General features: G+C 52.2%; 1 protein-coding gene across 3 annotated transcripts; it reads right to left on the bottom strand.

Moving 5' to 3' along the window:
• Positions 1–7,219: 7,219 nt before the first annotated feature.
• Positions 7,220–14,270, bottom strand: TNNI1 (troponin I1, slow skeletal type). Of its 3 annotated transcripts, none has more exons than XM_054803836.1 (8): positions 14,194–14,270; positions 11,907–11,941; positions 11,031–11,072; positions 10,253–10,384; positions 10,077–10,166; positions 9,420–9,596; positions 7,926–8,036; positions 7,220–7,591 (listed from the first exon to the last, which is right to left on the bottom strand). In XM_054803836.1, the coding sequence occupies exons 4-7, from the start codon at positions 10,376–10,378 to the stop codon at positions 7,929–7,931; spliced, it is 501 nt and encodes a 166-aa protein (XP_054659811.1). In that variant the 5' UTR covers positions 10,379–10,384; positions 11,031–11,072; positions 11,907–11,941; positions 14,194–14,270; the 3' UTR covers positions 7,220–7,591; positions 7,926–7,928. The 3 variants fall into 3 exon arrangements, with proteins under 3 accessions (XP_054659811.1, XP_054659814.1, XP_054659813.1); XM_054803839.1 differs by having other exon boundaries at positions 11,907–11,946; positions 14,195–14,216; XM_054803838.1 differs by lacking the exon at positions 14,194–14,270 and adding an exon at positions 13,837–13,962.
• Between the last annotated feature and the right edge of the window lie 6,232 nt (positions 14,271–20,502).

Below are 20,502 nucleotides of genomic sequence, written 5' to 3'. Positions count from 1 at the left end.
CATCCATCAAACCTATCTTTCCTCCCGGGCTGGTTCCAAGACCCATTCCCCCCACACTCACACAGGGCAACAGTGTCCTTCAAAAAAACAGGCGTGAAAGCAACAGGGGGACTGTCTCACCGGGGTGATGGGGGCACTCAGACACAGCAGAGCCAGGTCCAAACCTGGTTTTCACCTGGGGCCAACCCTAGTGCACAGTGTGGCCAGGACCCCTGTGCTCCCACTGCTGGGGGCAGTAAGGCAGCTATCACTGGGGATGCCTGCAGAAAAAGTCATCTGGGACCCCCCTGAGTACAAATTCAGTCTCTGATCCCAGTAAGATCCATCTCCCTGCCAGCCCAAGGGCCTGGTTATAAGGCAGGTTCTGCCACGCATGCCTCCAGCCCACAGGGGTGTGCCCGGGACCTGAGCAACCAAAGGAACTATTTTAATCAAAGGTTCCTGATTAAAATCCCATTTCTAAAAGATAGCCGTGTCAAATGAGCCATCTGCTCCGAGCAGGGCTTGTTCTCTGTTTTTCTTTCTTGCAGTAACCAGTTGTCTTTCAAGTGTTTTCATACATACTGAAAACTCAGCGAGTTGCAGCATAAGGAAAAAAAAAATTACTTAAATAACCTTGCAAGCATCCTGCTAATTGCTGACGAACTATATATAGCAGTTCAGCATCAGCAAGCTACTATAAAGCAATAAACCTTTCTGATTAATGCACAGTGAGCACTTTACTTGCAAAACTCATTGCCAAAGGATATCACTGAAGCATTAGGACTTAACAGGATTTTTAAAAGGATTAGACTGAATGTAGTGAAAGAACCCCCAGCTAAGATCTACACAGCAAAGGAATATAAAACCTCACAGTTTGTGATTCCTCTTATTATTAAGAAGAAGAAATTCTAGACAAGCATTTAGTGGCTGGGGATTAGGCAGAGGACAAGCCTCGATGACACCGTCAGTCTTTATTTTTGGCTCAGAGACCTTTTGATCTGAATGTGATTTCCTCTTTAAGACCCCTCAGTGGGCTTCTCCTCCATGGATTTGCCCAGTTTCTCATTAAACCCAGGAAAATTGTTAGTATAAAAAACATCCTTCAGCAAGGAGTCCCCCAGATCTATTCCTCACTGCTGAAAAAGTTCCCTCCTCTCCTTTAATTTGTGTGAGGTCCTGCTGAGCTGTTTGGCAGCACAAAGCATTTATCTCATGGTTTGAGATTTTTGCTGCCATGGAGCATTTAGCTCATGTTTTCCTCATGTTGTTTCATGTTTACCATAATCCCAAGCTATCACTCCCAATTAGACAATGCCCAACCCATAATCCATCATTTTATATATGAAGTCATGTAGGATTTTTCCCTCTGTGTGTCACTTTATACTCTCCGAAAGATCCCCTGCCATTTCATCCACAAAACCCCAAGTCCTGCAAGATCCTTCTGAACATCTGCGTCACCAACTTTCATCTCTGCTATGCCAAATAAACAAGAATTATCATCAGCATTGTTTGTTATCTCACCATTGTTTCCTACCTGCTAATTCATTATTTACTTCTACTTGGACTTTCCCTCTTAGCTGTGGCTGACCTAAAGGTCTCTGGTTCTGGAAATCCAGAAAAACTCTTATCTACCAGGTTGCCCTTATCCACAAGAGCATTGATGCCTTCAGTGAATGCTGGTTGCTTTTTGACACCAGACTTCCCTTTACCAAAGCTATTTTGGCCACTCTGACCTCATCACCAAAGCCCAGACCAAATTGCAGGTCCACAAAGCTGAAGGTGATGAAATTACACAGGGGAAAGAGTCCGTGCAGGGAAGGGATGCTCAGGGGAACCAGTCTGACATTTATCCAGATCCGCTCTACATACCAGGCTATCATATCTGCTGTCCCAGATCTACGGCCAGGAGAGGAAAGCTATGCTCTCTTGGCTGAGGGAGTTGTGCCACAGGATTCTGCTGCATATGGGCAAGGCTTTAGTGTAAAACCACACTTCTCCCCAGGTACCCGCTTTGCCCAGCGGTGGCTTTCCAGCTGCTTTGCAGGAGGGCTCTGCCAGCAGACCTGCATCTGCCTGAGGAGCTCAGGGAGGCCAGATCTTCATCTGATGCAAATCAGCAGCAAACACCCATTTATATCCACTAAGGAGCTAGACCAGTATCAGCAGGGGTGGTGTGGGGTTTTTTTGTTTTGTTTTGTTTTGTTTTTTCCTCTTGGAAACAGTGTCCTGTGTCTCATCCCTGTGCAGAGTCTGTTTCTTGGACTACAGGGCAATGGAGAGCTTCCAGTTTCCATAACTGTGCTGTAATTAGGGCATTCCTCAACCTTGCCCCAGGGCTCAGCAGTGAACCCTCCACCTCCACCCTTTTTGCCCATGCCGGTCCACCAGCATCACCACGTCTCGGCTCCTCCCTTAGCTCCACAGGCTCATCCCTGCCATGCTGCTGGTGGTGGAGCAGAGTCAGCAACATCCTCAGCAACATCCTCTGCCCAGGCTTCCCCACTGGGCTGGGGCATGGGGCTCAATGGTCAGAAAAAGGGGTTTTTCACCCTCTTTCAGCTGCCATCCCATCATTGCAGTGGTGTAAAAGCTCACAAAGGTCCCACCAGCAAATGCTTTAAAAAGTTCTGTTTCTCCCTGCACACAGAGGTCTCCTTGCGTCCCCGCACTGTACTCTGCAGGTGCTGGGATGTTACAAGGCTGTCCTTCCCCAGCTACAGTTCCTTCAGCTTTTGGAAAGATGTGTGTGATACACTAGAAACTGATAGTACAGAGATACCTCTGCTGTGCGAAGAAAGCCAGAAAGTGTCTGAGATCGGTGTGTGTGTTCTCAGAAACCATACAAAACCTGACCACAAACTTTCCTGTTTTCTGTAGGAAAGGAATAACAATTGCCCAAACTGCCTCACACCTAGCTAGCAGAGGGCTTTTTTTTCATTTGTAACTGAACTTTTTTAAAAAAATAAAAAATAAATATTTTAGACAAATCTTGGTTCAGAAATGTCACCATTGCCCCACGGATGTTATAGTGTCCTTCAGGTTTCCATTCTCCTTTGCAAATTGGTCTCCTCAGTAGATGCCATCTCCTGTGATGCCCCAGGTTTAACGATGAAGAATCATGGACATCCCCTAAAAGTGCTATCAGTAGAAACTTTTCAGGTCATGGATAGAATAAGTGCAACTCATTGCTAGCAGTTGTATGGCAGATGGCATCCCTTGTAGCACATGAAATTAGTTGTGACGAATGAGAAATCCCCTCTGATGTGAGCAGTCAGTGAGAGGGCTCAGGCCACAGCAAGGGAAGATAGACAAGAAGGATGCACCCTGCTCACACCAAGCACCGTACCCCAAACTAGCCCCATTCCTCCCCAGGGCTGCGAGACCCGAGCCTGAAGAGCTGCAGAAGGGGAAAATGGGGTTGAGCGAGGGAGCGGCTGCGTGGTGCTCAGCTGCCAGCTGGGGCTGAACCACGACAAGGGGACACATAGGATGCTGAGTGATGACTCCCGGAGTGATGGGTGGTTATGCTATAACCCTGCTGGTGTGCAGCAGTTGCCCCACGCCACCTCCTGCACAGCTGCAGCTGCGGGATTTGATCCTGACCTGGCGCCGGCAGCACCACGGCGGGGTGTGTGTGTGAATGTTTAACCTTTACCAGAAGGCACTGCACCCTGGCGTTAGCCCCTGCACAGGGCAGGGTGCTGCGGTGGTCTTCAGAAGCTGTGGGATAAACTGTACCCTTTCTCACCCTGGGTTTGCCCATCAATGCTAATCCTCCTCCCCTTCCTGCCTTCGCAGCTCCAGCCACCAGCTGAGCTGCAAATACACTCAGGGAAATATTTGGGCACAGTTCAGATGTCTCTAGGCATGACCGATTAGCAAGGAGGTCACAGAGCATCCTAGGAAAGGAAAGAACCATTTTACAACCAAATAGGAGGGATATTTTTGAAAGACCACGTCAGGCCAAGCCCTTTGCATCTCCCTCACTGCAGTTTTTCCAGCAAAACTTTTTTTTTTCCAATAGAAAATAATTGGGTTGATCAATATTTTTTCTACTGGCCAATTTAATTTGCAATTTCTGCAATTTCAAGCTTCCAGTGCTTTGCTTTGCTTTGCTTTGCTTTGCTTTGCTTTGCTTTGCTTTGCTTTGCTTTGCTTTGGGGGCTCTTGGCTGCAATGGAGCAACCTGGAAGACAACAGGGACAGGGCTCTGCTCAGTTCAAGGACACAGGACTGACTCATGCATTTCTTCTGGAAATAAATACAATTTCATTAGCGACTGTTCCAATAACAGCTTCTCTCCCTAAGAGCCTTGCAAGTCCCCCATTTGGGCTGAATTTTCAGTAAAAAGGGATCACTGTAGAGTTCCCTTCTAATTCAGAGAGAATTGGAATTGTCACCTAGGAGGGAAGCAACAGTGGGACTGCAGAGCTGGCCTTGTGCAAGGGAAGCCAGGCGCATCCTTGGATGAAAGGCTCCTGCTTCCCCTTTTACCAAGAGGAGAGCTGGATTCCTAGCTGGCCCAGAGCCACAGAAACAGCTCCAGAGCAGAGGTGGAGGGAAAGACTTGGCTCCCAGTCCTCCGATGCAACCAGGAGAGCCTCATGCTCAGAGTGGACAGCTGCATTTTCCCCTTGAGATTCAATCCCTGTAAAGAGGTGGAGTTTTCCCATGTTTCTAATAAAACTGAAATCCATAGAACTTTGTTTTCCCATGACAGATCAATGAGGTGTTCCACCAGAGAAGAATGAAAGCAGGGCATGGTTACTGGGAAGCATCATACTTTGAAAAAGCAGGGGAACTTGCAGAGCAAAGAGTTTTGGGGTTGGGTTTTTCTCTCACCCCCTCAATCTAAACCACAAGGCAGCCATGCAAAGCCATCTATAGCCTACGATAAGTGCACGTGGGCTCTGAGACATTGCTGAGCACACCCTGGCTGGCTCTTACTATGGCTGCAGAGATGTGCTGCCGAGCCCTGAGCTTTTGCTCTGCAGCAGCTTTGGATGTCTTGGTGCACAGGACCTGATGATGAGCTGGGCACAGGCACAGGATTGGTGCCAGGCATCAACCAGAGCCTGGTCCACAGCACCCATCACCCATATTGCCTTTAATCTCACTACCATCCCTCTCTGCCCCACAAACACCACCCCCTTTTTTATTTTTTTAATTATCAAATTAGCATAATTGCACTAAGCTCAGAGCAACTGTTCTCAACCTGGACTTGGCTTGCCATTTTCTGCTTCTGTTCCAGGTCTGAAGAAGGCTTTGTTTCTGTGAAACCTCTCTGCATTTTCCAGCTATACCAGTTGGTCAGGTAACAGTTATTACCTCTCCCTCCACACCTTTCTTCCTCTGCCAGGATCACTGCTGAGTGTGTGAGTTCCCCCCTGGGGATAGCATGCACGGTGAGATCCCAGGACACTGCCTTGGCACAGTTCCTGCTTGGGCAGCGAGCTCGGAGGGGTGAGATTGTAGCTGAAAACTTTTGCTTTCAATGGTGGGGCAGGTTGGACCATGGCGGCATTCTGGGATCTTGCCACACATGATGTCTGATCAGCTCGAGAGCAGAGTTTCTTGGATTGCCCAGGCCGGAGACTTCCCAGGACTAAGGTGTGCAGGGTGAGGACAAGCGGGCAGCCAGTCCTGGTGTCGTGCTAGGCTGTGGCTGCTCTGCCGAATTAATCTTGGAAAGGAAAAAAAATGGATGGAAAAGACTCTGTGCACTGTGCAACCACCCTGGTCAGGCAGGGGGTGGTCCTGTCCCCAGTTAGGGGGATGCTGATGGAGATGGAGGGTCAGGTGGAAACACAAAGGCTGGGCCTCTGTGCTTGCTGAGGGACTGAATGTAAATTTTCCAGATAACTGCGACCTCTGATCTAACTCTAATTTTGGGGAGAGTTTTCATATTGAGTCTTAAAAGTTTTGCTGGATATTGTGGCATCCCAAGTGCTAATAACCGTGCTAGACGTAAGTGTCCCCATCAGTTGCCATCTGCCCTAACCCTCTTTGCCCAGGGACAAAAGTGAGCAGTTCAGCTCGGTATCTCTGAATAGGCCAAAGGAGGGTATGTGATGTCCAGAGCAATCCAGTTATCCTTCTGGTTTGGAGCCCAAACCCAAAACCACCTCTCGATGATGGCTTTCCCTTCTTTGCACTGCCAGCCACCCAGCTAGCCTGAGTCTGCTGCAGAAAGTCCCACGGGGCTGCCTTTTTCTGTCCCTAAAGAAATCCAATGTTTTTCTGGAAAGACTGAGCTCTGCTGGAGACCTCACACTTGTTGATGTTGTTTCCTTCCAGCCAGGGTGCCTGTCTGGGTGCCTGCACTTTGCTCTGAGTTTATAGCATTTTCTGTACAAGCTCACTACATAGGGACCACGGTGTGCTGCAAACACCCGTGGTTTGGCACAGGTTTGAAACCATGGATGCTGCGATTCTTCTGGATACCTTGGGAACACGGACAAGGCACTGCTACAACCACCAAGAGCACCCCATGGAGGCTGAGCCTCGGCATCTTCCACAGTGCAATCAGGCAGAAGACACAACCTTGTGCGAGTTCTCACCAATTCTCCCCTCTAGCCCTGCTCCGGGGATGAGCTGGCACATTCCCAGCTGCTTGCACTCAGCCACCTGCAGTTTTTGGGGGCTGTGATATAGAAAATTATAGGACAAGTGGGGAAGTGTGAGCTTATTTGGCCCAAAAGATGGATTCATCTCATGCTCTCTTGAAACATTGCTTGGATTAAGCCTTAAAATGGGGCTTTCCCAATTCCCATGGCTCCAGTGCCTGTGACGAGGCAGCCAGCAGGAGAGCTTGTGCCTGGGTGAGCAAGCTCTGAAGGCTTTTCCAAAACCAGAGGAGAAAGTGGGGTATGGAGAGCCCACAGATAGCCATCTTGGCACTGACACCCGAACCGTGCTGCTTGGGAGGTTGGTGCATCGTTGGAGCCCAGTGAGGGCTGCAGCACATGGGAGGGACGGAGGGTGGCTGTGCATGAGGCTGGGGGGGTCTCAGCAGAGCTCATGGGGCACTGGGGACACCAGGGAGCAGCCTGGCGGGGGGCTGGAAGAGATAGGTCCAGAGCAAGTCTGATCCCAGGGCACATTGCTGGTCTGAGCACCGGCACAGGGATGTCTCAGGGTGGCAGGAAAGGACTGGGGTGTCTTCCCCACCGAACTGTGGAACAACACTTGCCCCTGGACAACGCTCCTGCAGTGACGAGCCCACGCGGCTCCCTGCCCGGGAGACTGTCCTTTAATACACATGTAGCCGCACAGGTACATCTCAGGCTGCACTTGTGGAGGATGGGGAAGTGGGAGGGCCAGCAGCCATCTCTAGGGCCTCTCTGCAGTGGTAGGGAGGGTAGGGATGCATGGTGACCTCTTGGAGATGACATGGCCCATGCGGGTGATACTGGGGAGCCGCTGTGCCAGGGCTGTGTGGGGTCGATGACAAAGCTGCAAGAAAGAAGCTCAGATCTCCTTCCCACACAGTTGTCCACGTGTTTCAGCTTGGCGGTGGATTCGGGGTGAGGGTGTAAAGAGCACAGAGGGGCAGCAAGGGAAAGGGAGGCAGACAGCAGGGCTGGGGAGGCTCTTCTTCCCGATGCTCCTGTGGGAAAGAAACAGAGCAGAGCAGTGGGGCAGAAGAGGAGCTTTCGGGCTGCTGAAAGCTAGTGCCAGTGATGCCTGCAACTGGTGTGGGCAGCAGACCCCAGAGAGCTGAGGAGGACAATTTAGGAGAGGGGGATAGCTGCTGGCAGGGGCTCCATGGCAGGGACGTGTGAGACAGGCACCAGTCCCAAGTGTGGGGTGGGAGATGGGGCAGGTGATGCCTTTTTCTGTAATGAGTGGGGTGATTTCTGCAGTTTCCCGGCCACAAGCGCAGATCAGGGATGCTGCAGGGAGCACGGAGCATCGCAGGGGAAGGAGGACTGGTCCCCTACCTCTCACTGGCCCGTGGGGGACTTGGCAGCGTCGAACATCTTCTTTCGCCCCTCCATCCCTGACATGGCCTCCACGTTCTTGCGCCAGTCGCCCACTTCCACGGGGCGCTCCTGTGGGGAGGGATGGGGGTCGCAATGGCCGTATGATGGGGTGGCCAGAAGCCTCACGCTGTCCCACCTCATTGCACAGAGCCCTCGGTCCTGGTGTGCAGGCAGCACGGGGAGGCAGCTGCCTGGTTGCAAACACCCTCTCCCTCAGAGCCAGCCCCACTGTGTGCCCCTGCACATGGAGCTGGCCAGGAAGATGGCAAACAGCGGTCTGATCTCCGCAGGGAGGTCTGGTTTCATGGGGGTACCCCCCAAAAGCCTGGCTAAGTTGTATTAATGTACCAGAAGGCACAAAAATCCAGAAATATCTCTTTAGGAACAAGAAACTAGCACATGGGACTTAGTCTGGATTTACACCACTGCTCTGGGGAAAATGCAAGCAAAAACACTTTCTGCAGAGAACTCCCAGCCCACATAAAACCCATCTCCACCTTCTCCGAGTTTTTGGAGGGGACTGAGATTGCTGGTGTGACAGTGAGAGCCTGGCAGCCGCTTTTAGAGCAGAAAGGGGAGATGACGGCAGCTCTGGGAGCGTGCCCAGGTATTGCTCTGCCAACCCACAAGCATTCATAGATTACAAGCCATGCCCCAAAATCATCTCATGACATCTAAAATAAACTCAGATCTATTCACCACCTGGCGTTGGGGACTGTAAACACAGTTTTCTATCCAAAGGACTGAAAATGTGCTATACTAGCAACAAGGGGAAAAAAAAGAATAAATAATTGAAAACTGAGATTCTCATCGAATCTGCTGAGCTGGGACCAAAGGGTAAAACCCCTTTGGGGAGAGGCCCTAGGAAAGCAGCACAACTCTTGCAGCTGGGGTGCCTGCACACCCCAGGCAGTTTTGGGCATCACTATCCATCTCTGGTACTGAGACAGACTTTCTCCGCTCGCATCTCTGCAAAGCTGGTGTGAACTGGGCCGTTTATCTCAGACCAAGTGTGCTTGCTGGTCTTGCTCTGTCTTATCTAATCTGGATCTGGGAGTTTTCTGGGTGTTTCCTGGGGGTGATTGCACCAAATAGGAGCTCTCTTGGTTCCCTAGAAGACCAAAGACCAAACTCTCTGCAAGTGCAGGTCAACAGACATGCCAAGAAGGCCCCAGCTGAAAGACCCCCACATGCTCTGAGAGGGAAGAGCATGATGGACTCAGGCCTAATTCTCACTTGCTATTGTCCCCCAGTTACCTGGCCTGGTCAAACTGTTCCCACATGGTCCTACAACATCCCGCAACGGGCACTGCCTCACAAGACTGCCCCGTGCTATTTCAGAGGCTTGCAAGGGATGAGCACAACCCATGCAGGCTTCACAGGGGACCTTGGAGAAGGGCAAGTGCATCGCTAGGAGGTGTCTTCATTCTAGCCTCTAGAAGAGTCACCCACCTTCTCTGTGTCTTCCTTCTTGACAGACTTTAGGTTGGCTCTCAGATCCATGGAAACCTTGTGCTTGGAGCCCAGCAGAGCCCTCAGCATGGCATCGGCGGAGACACGGACTCGCCTAAGGGGGGGTCGCTTGAACTTTCCTCGGAGATCAAGCACTTTGATTTTCAGATCTTTAATCTGCAGGTGGAGGAAAGGAGGAGGAGTGGGAGGTCATTGCATGGCTGCCTTGCACAAAAGGCTCCTGTGTGAAGCAGGAGTCTCTGCTGACACGGAGCCCCAGAAGGGGTCTGTCCCTCTCCTGGAGCCATGAGGACCACCTTCACCAAGGGACTGTCCACCTGAGCATGCAGCTGTTGTCATTGCCTTGCCCCTGCTGGGATGGCAGCCATACAGCAAGAAGGAGCTCTCAGACCCACAAGGGGTGACCAGAAGAGCAAGGAGGTTGCCTGTGGACTCAGTGGACAGCTTGAGCTCCCTGAGGCAGGGATGAACCTTGTGCTGAGTGATGCCTTGCAGAGCAAATACCAACCCTTAGATAAGCCTGGCGCATGTCCCACATCCAAGCTCAGGCCAGTCCATGACAGACCCCCATCGACATCCAAGCTACCATCTGGAAGGGAGTTAATGTCCAAGCAAACAGCCCATCCTGCCTCCTACCTCCCGAGTGTTATGGTTGCATTTCGCTTCGATGTCGTATCTCTCTTCATCCACAATTTCAACCTTCTCATGCAGCTCCCTGCACAGGTCCTGGGGGCCAAGCACAACAGGAGAGCAGTGAGTGATGCCCCCCATGCTCCCAAGGAGCTCACTCCAACCTCAGACCTGAGAAATACCTGGAGCTGGCTCAAGGAAAGCCCACTGGTGTGCAGTGGTGTGATCCGCTCAGACAGGTATCTTTCCTTCTCTGACTGCTTGTCCACAATCTCCTGTTCCCATTCCTCCTTCGCTTTTGCCAGCATCAAACTCTATGAGCACAAGTAAATGGCAGAGGTGTGAACAAATAGGCTCCTCTGTTCCCCCTGAGCCTCCTCATGCAACGTCTGTAGGATGGGACAGTCCTGTCTGCCTCCCAAACCTCCTCCCTGCTGTAGCTGTCCTCCCAAAATCACTGTGCTGCTGCAACACACATCAAAAAAATCCATACGCCTTTTGTGTGGTGTCCCTGAAGGCAGTGGGAACAGCAGGACCAGAGATACCACGGGGCTGCGGTGGTGGGGGTCCCGATGGATGCTGATGTCAGCATTTTCTTTGCATCGCTTTGCTCTGCTGTGGCAGTAGACGATTTTCCCAAGCCACAACCCAGGGATCTACCAAGCTTGTGCTGCAGAGCTGCTGGTGCACAAACACGAGGTTTGTGGCTTTAGAGAATAAGGCATCAGAGTCTCCTGCTGCTTTAGTAAAGTGGAGGTGAGGGGAGGTTTGTTTGGTGCATGGACCACAGAGCCCACATGAGTGAGGATTTTTGAGAAGCAAGAGGTGGGAACGGGAGCTGCTCCCCAAGGCCCATACTTTTGCCATTCCTCATCGTTGTCCCTCCAACCACGCAGTTCAACCTGGCTCCTTTTCCCCAGCAAGACAAACCCCAGGGAGTTTCCAGCCCTCAGGACTCACCTTCAACAAGAGTTTGCGTGAGGCTGTGATCTTGGATTTTCTCTAGGGGAAAGGGGAGAAAATAAAGAACCAATTGAAAACAAACTTACAGCAAATGCAGAGTAGCATCGAGATGGCTCCCGAAAGGAAAGTCACTTACCTCCCTGCAGACAGGCATGTGTTCAGGAAGGAGCAATAAGGAACAAGAGAAGAGAACAGGGCATCAGTGAATAAGAGTGAAAAAGAAGTGACAGTCAAGAAAAGCATCTCAAGTGATTGCAGTTGGCTTCCTTATTTCTCTATCTAATAGTTGCCACCTGCAAGTGAGCCAGGTCTGAGATGACTGTGCTCTCTGGAAATGCAGTGGGCGCTCAGGGCCACTGCTCAAAAAGCAAAAATGCCACTCAAATGCTGCACACAAGCTGTCACGGTGCCCATCCTGCCAGCTCCAGCTCGGTCCTGCAGTTCAGGCCACGACACCCTCATTCATGTGTTCCCTGTGCAGGATGCTTGGATCCTGTTCAGGTTTGCAGGGCTGGGGTATCTCCATGTCCTTGCTTGACGAAAGCCTTGCAAGGAGGTTTCTCGCTTATGGTCACACGTTAGGGAATATGTTATATTTGTACGATGTGCTACAAAGAACCTCATGGCAAAGCAAGTGATGCTGCCCACCTCAGAACCCTATTTCAGGATCTAGGAATGCTCCAAGGTTTGAATCAGGGCATTGAAATGGCTAAAAATTTTTATTTAAAGACAGTTTTTGCAAGAGGAATGGCACAGAGGTCTTGAGCATTGGCTGGTCTCCCAGCTGAGTCCCCCAAAAAAAGGACAAGCTCAGCCAGCACGAGCAGCCCAGTGGCCAGGGAAGGATTTAGCGAAATCCAGGGGAAACTGTACTTACGGCTCTGGCATTGTGGTGTCACACTGTTCAACTGCCAAAAAAAAAAAAAAAAAAAAAAATGAGAAAGAAGCTGAAACAAAGGAGCAAATCCCAAATCCATCCATCCACCCAAACTCAGAAAGCAGCAGCGGTGGCTCGATGCTCCTGAGGTCCGGTGCTGCCCCGTGCTGTCGGCAGAGGGAAATGACTCTGTGGCTTTGCCATCTCACTGTGAAACACTGAGATGAACCCCATAGCTCTGAGGAAACCTTATTTCAGGCAAGCCCCAACCTGCCTCCAGCCGGCCCTGCAGAACTCGGTCTCCTGCTCCTCAGGGGTTTTCCCAAGCACCGAGCTGCTCCCCCGCCGGCTGTGTCACCCACCCCAGCTCAGGGTGAGGGGCTGGAGGCAAGTGTGGCTGGAAAGCCCAGGAGAATTGGGTGCCTTGGGGTCCCCCCCATCACGTTAGCTCGGGGAGTCCTGTCCCGCAGCTCCCCGTGGGCAACCGCAAGGACGGTGGAGCCAAAATCCGTCTCAGGAGAGACAGAGCAAGGCGCAACGAGTCGTGGCCAAGCAGCCGAGCAGATTCCTTTAGCATCCATGTCCCCGGTGAAATACTCACAGTTTCATATTTTAAATTTGCTTGGTAATCCTATGCCCTGGCAGCTGCTTCAAAATGCACTGCCTCGCTAGCTTCCCTGGCACTGCCTCTAACACTTCCTTCTCTTGCCAAGAAGCCAGGGCACTGCGTAAATCTGAGTAATAGAAAAATGTGTGGGAAAATGCCAATCAACTTATTCTTTTTCTCTTTCCAACTAGGAGTTACAAACTGCTGCCACATTTCAGGAAGAAACAGTATTTTCCAGTAGTGGGTTTAGTCCTTTTCCTTTGCACTGAAATGGCAAAGTTGGTATTTTTTTTGCCTCAAACTCTTTGCATCCCCCTAAATTTGGAAACTGTTTTAAACCCCAAAGGTTCCTGATGGAGGAAAGAAAAAGAAACAACCCTGGCGTCAGACAGCTGATCCCAGACGTGGAGCCTGTGCAGAGCAAGTCTCAGTGCACCTCCCAGCTCCATCCGCTTGTCCCTGTCCCCTCCCTGTGCCCTCCACTGCCTGGCCAGACCCGTGGCCTGAAGGAATGGAGTCTGTGGGGAAAACGCCATTTAATCCCAGCAGGAATCATCTCCCTTGGAGCCTGCCAGATCTCTGGATTTACAAAGAAAAACCCCAAAAACAGGATATTTTTTTTTTTCTCCCCAAAGCCACATAAGTCAGATGCAGTCAGAGCTGCCTCTTTGGAGGTTTTTGGTGATACGGCAAATGTCCCAGAGGATTTGCAGGGAAGACAGCTCCTCTTGCCTGACACCAGTGCACTGAGCAGGTCGGGTCCCAGCTGCTCCCCTGCCCCGATTTATTCTGGGAGAGGCAGAAAAGCCTTTGGCTCTCTGGAGGTGAGCAAGGGCTGGGCGAAGCCTCTCAGCGTCTCCCTCCTTCCCCTTCGGAGCAAAGTCCAGCGTCCCTAGAAGGTGGGACCCACACTGCACCTCGGGCTGACGACCTCTACCAAGGTCAACACATTTTTAGGGCCAGATATTTCTAAATTGGCTTCCCAGAGGACAGCCAGGACTCAGCTGTGCTGGTAAGACATCCCCAACAATCTCGTGCGGGGACTTTAGGGCTCTACCTGGATCTAGAGCATCCACAAGACACTTTGCTCTCTGATGGGGACAAGAAGATCTGGACAAGCTAATTCTGCACTGTTTACATGCCCCCAGGTGTGAAAAGCTTAAAAAGCTTATTAAACCATTAAATCATAGAAATCCTTAAAAAGAAATCCCCAGTCAATCCTGACATCCTCCCCCATCCCAGGGGACCAGGCATATACCACGAACACACGACCAGCTACCACGATGCCCCACACACACTGCTCACACCCCAAACCTCACCTCCCTGGTCACACAAGTGATCATGAGCAGTCAGGCTAGGACAGAAGAACAAATGCTCCCGAAAATGGTCCTATTTGCCAGTTTTCAGGAAAATCGAGCAAATCTCAGCTCCAAAGCCAGGCTGGGGATTTTAGCAGTATTTCTCCCCATCGCAGTCTCACCAATCCTCTCTGCAAGAGCAGAGAAAATGTCTGAGCAACCTCAGGCAGGGAGAGAAATTCAGACAAATTTGCTGCCAGGGGATCCTCTCTGCCACACCACCACATACAAGCAACAGTGGTCCCACGCTTGTGCCCATGTCGCCACTAGCACACTTGGGGAGTCACGGGTGGGGGGACCCTTGGGGCAGCACCTTACCTCAGGGCCGTGCAGGAGGGAGGTGATGCCTGGCCTCCGGAGAGCCGCACACTGCCAGGGGCCGGCGGTGCAGGGGGAGTATTAAATCGCAGCCTGCCTGCAAGTGGTCAGTAAAAATAGCACAAATCCCCTCTTGTGTGCACACGATTGCTGCGAGCCCCAGTGCCCCATGACGTGCTGCACACACCTGGGGCATGGTTTCGAACACTGGGTGACACATGCACATCACCAGCAGGCGTTAGTGCACCCGTGTTTTATTGCCCCCGTGGCCCCCACGTGATTTGGTGAATTCCTGTGCTGTTTGCATGTGAATCACCCCAGCTTGGCTGCCACTCGCTGCCCGACACCTTACTCACATGTGTGTTGTGTGTGAGCACGCAGACGTGCTGGGTCAGGCTGGCCGTGGTGCATTGGTAATGCCAGTGCAGATGGGGTGTATTCTTCATGGCACATCTTACCTTATTCCGCTCTGATGTAAACCAGCATCAGAGATGCCGGAAAACCCCTGAGTCTGCAAGGAGGCAGAAACCATAAGCAGAAACACTGCAGTGTTTTTCTTTGCAGAAAATATCCTGATTTTTTTCTTTCTTTCTTTCTTTCTTTTTTTTTCTCTTTTATTTCTTTTCTTTTTTTCTTTCAGAAAGTCTCTGAAGGGGAGGTAGGTGGATGTGAGCAGCCTGGACAGCTGATGTGGTGCTCATCCCCATGCACAATGGTGCACACAGCTCTACAACGCTGCGAGCACAAAGCGACGTCCCTACAGGAGCGCTGGCCAAGGACCCTCCCTGGAGCCACCAGAGATGGCAGGGCAGGAGGGTGAATCATCACGGGCCAGGACAGGGCACGTTGCCAAGGGGTGATGGGGTAAAATGGCAAAGGTGAGGTTACAGCATCAGGATGATTGGCTGGGACCAAGGATGGGACAGTCCCTTTTTTGAGGAGCAGGACCATCCAGACTCACCTGGCACAGCATAGCAGGTTGGGATGATTAAGTAGCTTTCAGCCCCTTGTTTTCCCTGTGAAATTCCTGAAAAGCAGCAAAAAAGCTGCTGTCTCGGCCCCCCCACACTCCACAAAGCCCCTTGCCCAGCGTCCCCACAGAGGGAGGCTTCGTGTGGCAGAGGACCACAGGGGCAGGAGACACCTGTTCCCTGGGATATTTTTAGGGGCAAGTTTAGGAGCAAACAATTCCCAGCGTGCAGCCCAGCAGGGACAATGCCCGGTATTTTAATCCCAAGGCTATTATGGTCACAGAGGGACGCGCAGCTGCATGCATGGGGTAGCTCCCATGGTGGGGAGGAAAGACAGCCCCCCTGTCCTGCAGAGCAGGGGCTGCGGTGCTGCCTTCCCTGGCTTCTTCTCCAGCTCCTTTCCTCCTCTCTGGGCACCAAGGAGGGATCTGTGCCCTGGTGGGAGGCGATGCAGCAGCCCCCAAGTTGGTGCGAGGTCGGTGATGGTGACAGTGGCAATGGCGGCGGCAGCCCCATCCTTTTTTGACCTGCACTAGTCAAGTCCCAGCAAGCACAGGAGAAACCCCCCTGTGCTCACCCTCCTCAGGGACCCCTCCAAGGACATTTCCCCTTCCCCAGATCCAAACACCGGCCCCGCAGATCTGCTCCCAGCCGCTGAGGAGGAGACTTTATACCAGCCCTGTTAGACCTTTATAAGGCAAAAGCTCCCGCGGGGCCATGCCTCCAGCATCTTTCCTCCCAGCTGCCTTGGGATTGTTTTCAGAGCACAGAGGAGCCAAAATTAGCCTGTGACAAAGGCACTGCATTCCCCACAGCCATGCCCCGGGGACTCGACCAGCTCACGCTGCTTGGGGACGGGGGCTGCTTTGAATGCCATTTGCTCCGGTCTCAGGTTTCGTCCTCTGCTGGGACCTGGAGTGAGGAGGAGGAAAGGATGGGTGAGGGATGGGATAGCGGGACCCCTTGATTCGGGGCTTCAGCATCAGTTTCAAAGCCATGGGGGCTGGCAGAAGAGGGACCGGCAGGAGCGCAGGATCTCACCATCCCTCCTCTTCAGCTGACATGATGAGGACATTTTGGTTCTCCATCCCTGGTTCGCAAACCACAATGAGCTGCCTCAAGATGAGGGGTTGTTTTATTAGGTACCACCTGGGGTTGTGGACACCCCTCTGAGCTGCTGGCAGGTAGGAAGGGGACAGGTTGGAAATCTATGGGGCAGACCAGTGCTGAGGCCAAATTCAAAGGAAAATAATATCCATCCATTCCTGGGAGCCACTCATTCAAGTGAAGGGTTCCCCACGGGCTGCCACCGAGGGGATGGAAGTTAACCAAAAGTTCCCAGAGAGCTGTATGGGGAGGCCAGACCCACCCAGGACCAAGTGCCCAGGGACAGTCTGTTTGTCCCTAAACGTCCCAGTGGTCCTACAGGTCACCTGTGTTCTGTCTCTGACAAGTGGACAACCTTGCATGTGTTTAGACAGATGTGGGCAGTTTCTCTCTACCTCTGGACATTCTGAGTCCCTGGAGGGTGTTGGTGCTTCCTCATCATTGGGCATCAGCCCAACAAGCATGGCAGGGGCCACCACAGCTGCCCTCTGGCTTTGGGAGAACTGCACTAGGGCTGCAATGGTTCCTCACTCCTTAAGATGTTGGGCCTCCAAATTCACAGGTATCCAACCCCTGTGAGCAGTTTGGTTGCCCCACATGAAGCCTATTCCACTGAAGAAGCAGACTTGCGGCAGTACTGGAGGGATCCCTTTCCCTTCTCAAGGCCCTGGAGCCATCCCACTCATCCTGTCCTTGCCCTCTTCCAAGCACTGTCCTCGTTTCGTCAACCCTGATGGCATTCACAAAGACAACAGGCTTCCCAGGGCATCCAGGACCGACTTAGAAACAACAGCTGAGCCTCTGTTGTCCTTTGGGACCTCACCCTCCAAACATGGCCATCCCACCCCTTAGCTGCCATGCTCAGAGCCAGCCCCAAATGTGGGGGGATGGCAGGAGCCCACCAGCTGCCTCAGGTTTGTCACTGCTCTGGGACAGAGTATGCCCCACAGATTCACCACGGGGTGGGAGAAGGTTTCCCCTCTGCGGAACAGCTCAGAGACACTGGAATATAGAGGTCATCCCCTACAAGCAAGGTGATTGCAAGGTTGCAGGACTGCAGTGTCACGTTGCAATGAAGCCGTGACTTGTCCTGAAAAACACCTGCCTGAGTGTTTCTCCTGCAGATCATCCGGCAGCTCTCACTCCTCATGAGCTGCCAGAAGGGATCCAGCTAGTCACAACTGCTCTGTTGATTTGTGACAGCCTCCCAGGGATGCTCTCCAACAATCAATGCTTCCTCAGCCTGCTACATCTGTGAGTCTTACCAAACTTGGGTATTGCCCCGAGTCATCGAAGTGGAGCTGCCAGTGGTGATCATCACCAGCGAGGCCCCAGGCCGGACCCCAAACACGCCCCATGGGGCTGAAAGTCCTCTCCCAGCTCAGGTCTCTGCCCTGCCGATCTTCACCCCATTGCATCAGACCCACCAGGACACCCATGCCTCCCACCACCCGGCGGGGCAGAAGCTCTTCATCCATTTGGGACTGCTGCTCCATGTCCTGTGCTCCCTGTGAGCACAGCCACTTCTGCTGCTGGAGAACCCTGTCTTCTCCAGCCATGGCCTCCTGCTCTGGGAACCCCTACCTGGCTGGACACCATTCTGCATGTGGTGCAGGTGGGGACGGTGCCTGTGTTCAGCCTCTTCATCCATGGGCATGAGACTCGCTCTTCCCACTTTGCACAGCTGCAGACAGCAAATCTGCATGGAAGCAGCTGTGGGGCTGGATCCAAAATCAGGAGAATTTTCACAAAACAGGAGAAATACCTTCCGTTTCTATAAATATTGTGGGACTTGCTGTTTTTCTCAGCTTGAATTCTTTGGGGAGACTTGAAATGTTTGCAGAAGGTGCCAAAGCTGAGGAGGGGTCTCTCAAAGCTAAAGCGTTCTTTACAAACAGCGTATGCTCTCTGCCTCATGCCATGGGCACGTAGAGAAGTCTTTATTAAATAAGGAGGAATTACCTACTTTGGGACAGTGGAAGGATGTTATTAAAATGGAGCTGAGCCACCCACTGAAGACTTTAAGCTTTCCATGGTTTTGCCAAGTGACACATGAAACCTTCCCAATGTTGATCTTGTCAACTCTTATAAACAAGAGGAGAATATTAGCTGTTCTGTCCGTGTTGATGGGTTGGCATTGTTCAACAGCGACGTCCGTTTAAATATCCTAAAAAACAGCCTGGTTTTCAGCCTAAGGCAAAATATTTCACAGGGGAAAAAAACCCTATTTCCAATAATCCAAAACTTCAGGCCCAGGCAAAGACCCTGACACACTTCTTAGACATTTTTGGAGTATTTCCAGGCCCTCCCATCTATCTCTGAGACACTCACGAGCTCAGCATCCCCTTTTGCTGCAAGGCTGGGCTGAGCCACCCTCATCACCAGGGCAGCGTGGTGACTCCTGCTTGGGGACAGTGGGTGACAGACAGGTGCTGGTGTCTATTCAGCTCTGTTGCTGCCCTCTGCAGCTCCAGCAACGCCTGGCCCCTACTTTTGTTTCTTTATGCAGTGCCAGAAGGGGTGATGAGCCCCCTCCCTCCCACTGGCTCCCACAGCCCCAGCTCCACCGGTGGGTGATGCTCACAACCACATTCATTGCCCACCACCTCCTCCACCTCCCTGGGACATCCTCTCCAGAACACTGGGGATGGGGAATTAACGCATGTGCAATCCCTGCAATCCATGCCTGGCCCCCCTCAGCATCCCAAGCTCTATGTTATGGATGACAGCAGTTCTTCCTATGCTCAAACACAAAAGGACTTTATTGGAGATGGCCAAACCCAGCGCAGCAGTGGTGTGGATGTCCCAGCCATCTGTTTCCCCAGAACGTGGGCATGCAGATGAGCAGCTCTCCAGCCTGGCACTGCTTGGGGCAGGTTCTGGATGCCAAAATGAAATCCAGTGATTTAGGAATTATAATTAAGGATGGTCAACAATGAAATAATTTTAGGGGCATCTGAAGGAAGCCAGACACCTGACCCAAAGCTAAAATAAATACTGCTTGCTACAACTGTGATTCTTTTCCCTTTTCATTTTTATCTGAGGAAAACCCACCCACAAACTACAGTGATGTTCACAGGAGAAGCAAGGCACTGCCATCCTCTGCACAGGGCATGTGATGGTGGAGGAGGTACACGTGGACTCACCTGCCAAGATGCATTGGCACCATCACGCTGCAAACCCCTGTCTCAGCAGTGTGACCCCTACCACCTTCGCCAGCTGTTGGGGGGGGTCCAGCCAGTCCCAAACTGATCCCAAAGCCAGGGCTGGGTGTTGGGATTTTGTTGGGTGGAAGAAAGGGCCCTGAAGATCCCCCTGCACCTGACCTCACCCTCATGGTGCTGCACAAAGGGTACCAGCTCCAGCACCCATGGGTGCTGGCAGACCCTCTGGCCCCAGGAGTGGAGGCACAGGGCAGTCTCCAGCCTGTGCAGAGGAGCTCCAGCACTGGGACATCCTCTGAGCAGTGTAGGGAGGGTTGATGGAGTGGGGGCACCTTGGGGCTGGGAGCAGCAGAGCCGGATTTTCAGGCTCTTGCCTTTGAACTCAGGTAGCTCCAGGGCACCTCGCTCCATTTTGGGGCTCAGCACTCAGCCCCAGCTCTGCTTGGTGTCCCCGGTTCAGGAGTCCCCAGGAGCCAGCCCCTCCTTGCAGCAGGAGCCAGCGTGCTGGGGGTGGGCTGCGAGGCCACATGCCTACCAACCCCCTGCCATGCCTCAGTTTCCCCACCTCCAGAAGCATTAGAAATGCTTCCAGTGTGTCCTCTCCCTGCTTTTTGGGCTGGCTGGAAGCGCCCTACGAGCTCCCTTGCATCTATAACTCTGTGCAAATAGTCAACTAAAAATACTTGCACAGTGCTTGGCCTCCTGCAAAGCTCCTGGCACTATGTTACTGGGGATGGAGGATGCAGCTGCTGCCAGCCCCATCTCTGCTCCACTATCTGGCTGAGCTTCTTGGCTGTTCATTTGCTTTTCATTCTTCGGGTGACCTTTTCCTTTGCATGAAAAATTTCAGCTCTCGCAGGCAGCGAGTGAAACCATCCTGCCTCCCACCCGCACGCCGCTGGCTTGGCTCTCACCCCCTGGCCCCTGCTCCCAGGGTCAGGCTGTGAATCCACCTGCTGAGGGTAGATCTGGCAGATTTGGGTGTCTGTGTAGAAGAAACTCCCAAACCTGGGGGGATACGCAGTACAGGCAGGGGCTCTGGCTTCATGTTGTTCTGGAGAGTGATG

The sequence above is a fragment of the Grus americana genome, chromosome 25 (assembly GCF_028858705.1).
Source record: "Grus americana isolate bGruAme1 chromosome 25, bGruAme1.mat, whole genome shotgun sequence".
In the NCBI taxonomy this organism is placed as follows: Eukaryota; Metazoa; Chordata; class Aves; order Gruiformes; family Gruidae; genus Grus; species Grus americana.
This window is presented reverse-complemented; position numbering and strand designations above follow the sequence as displayed.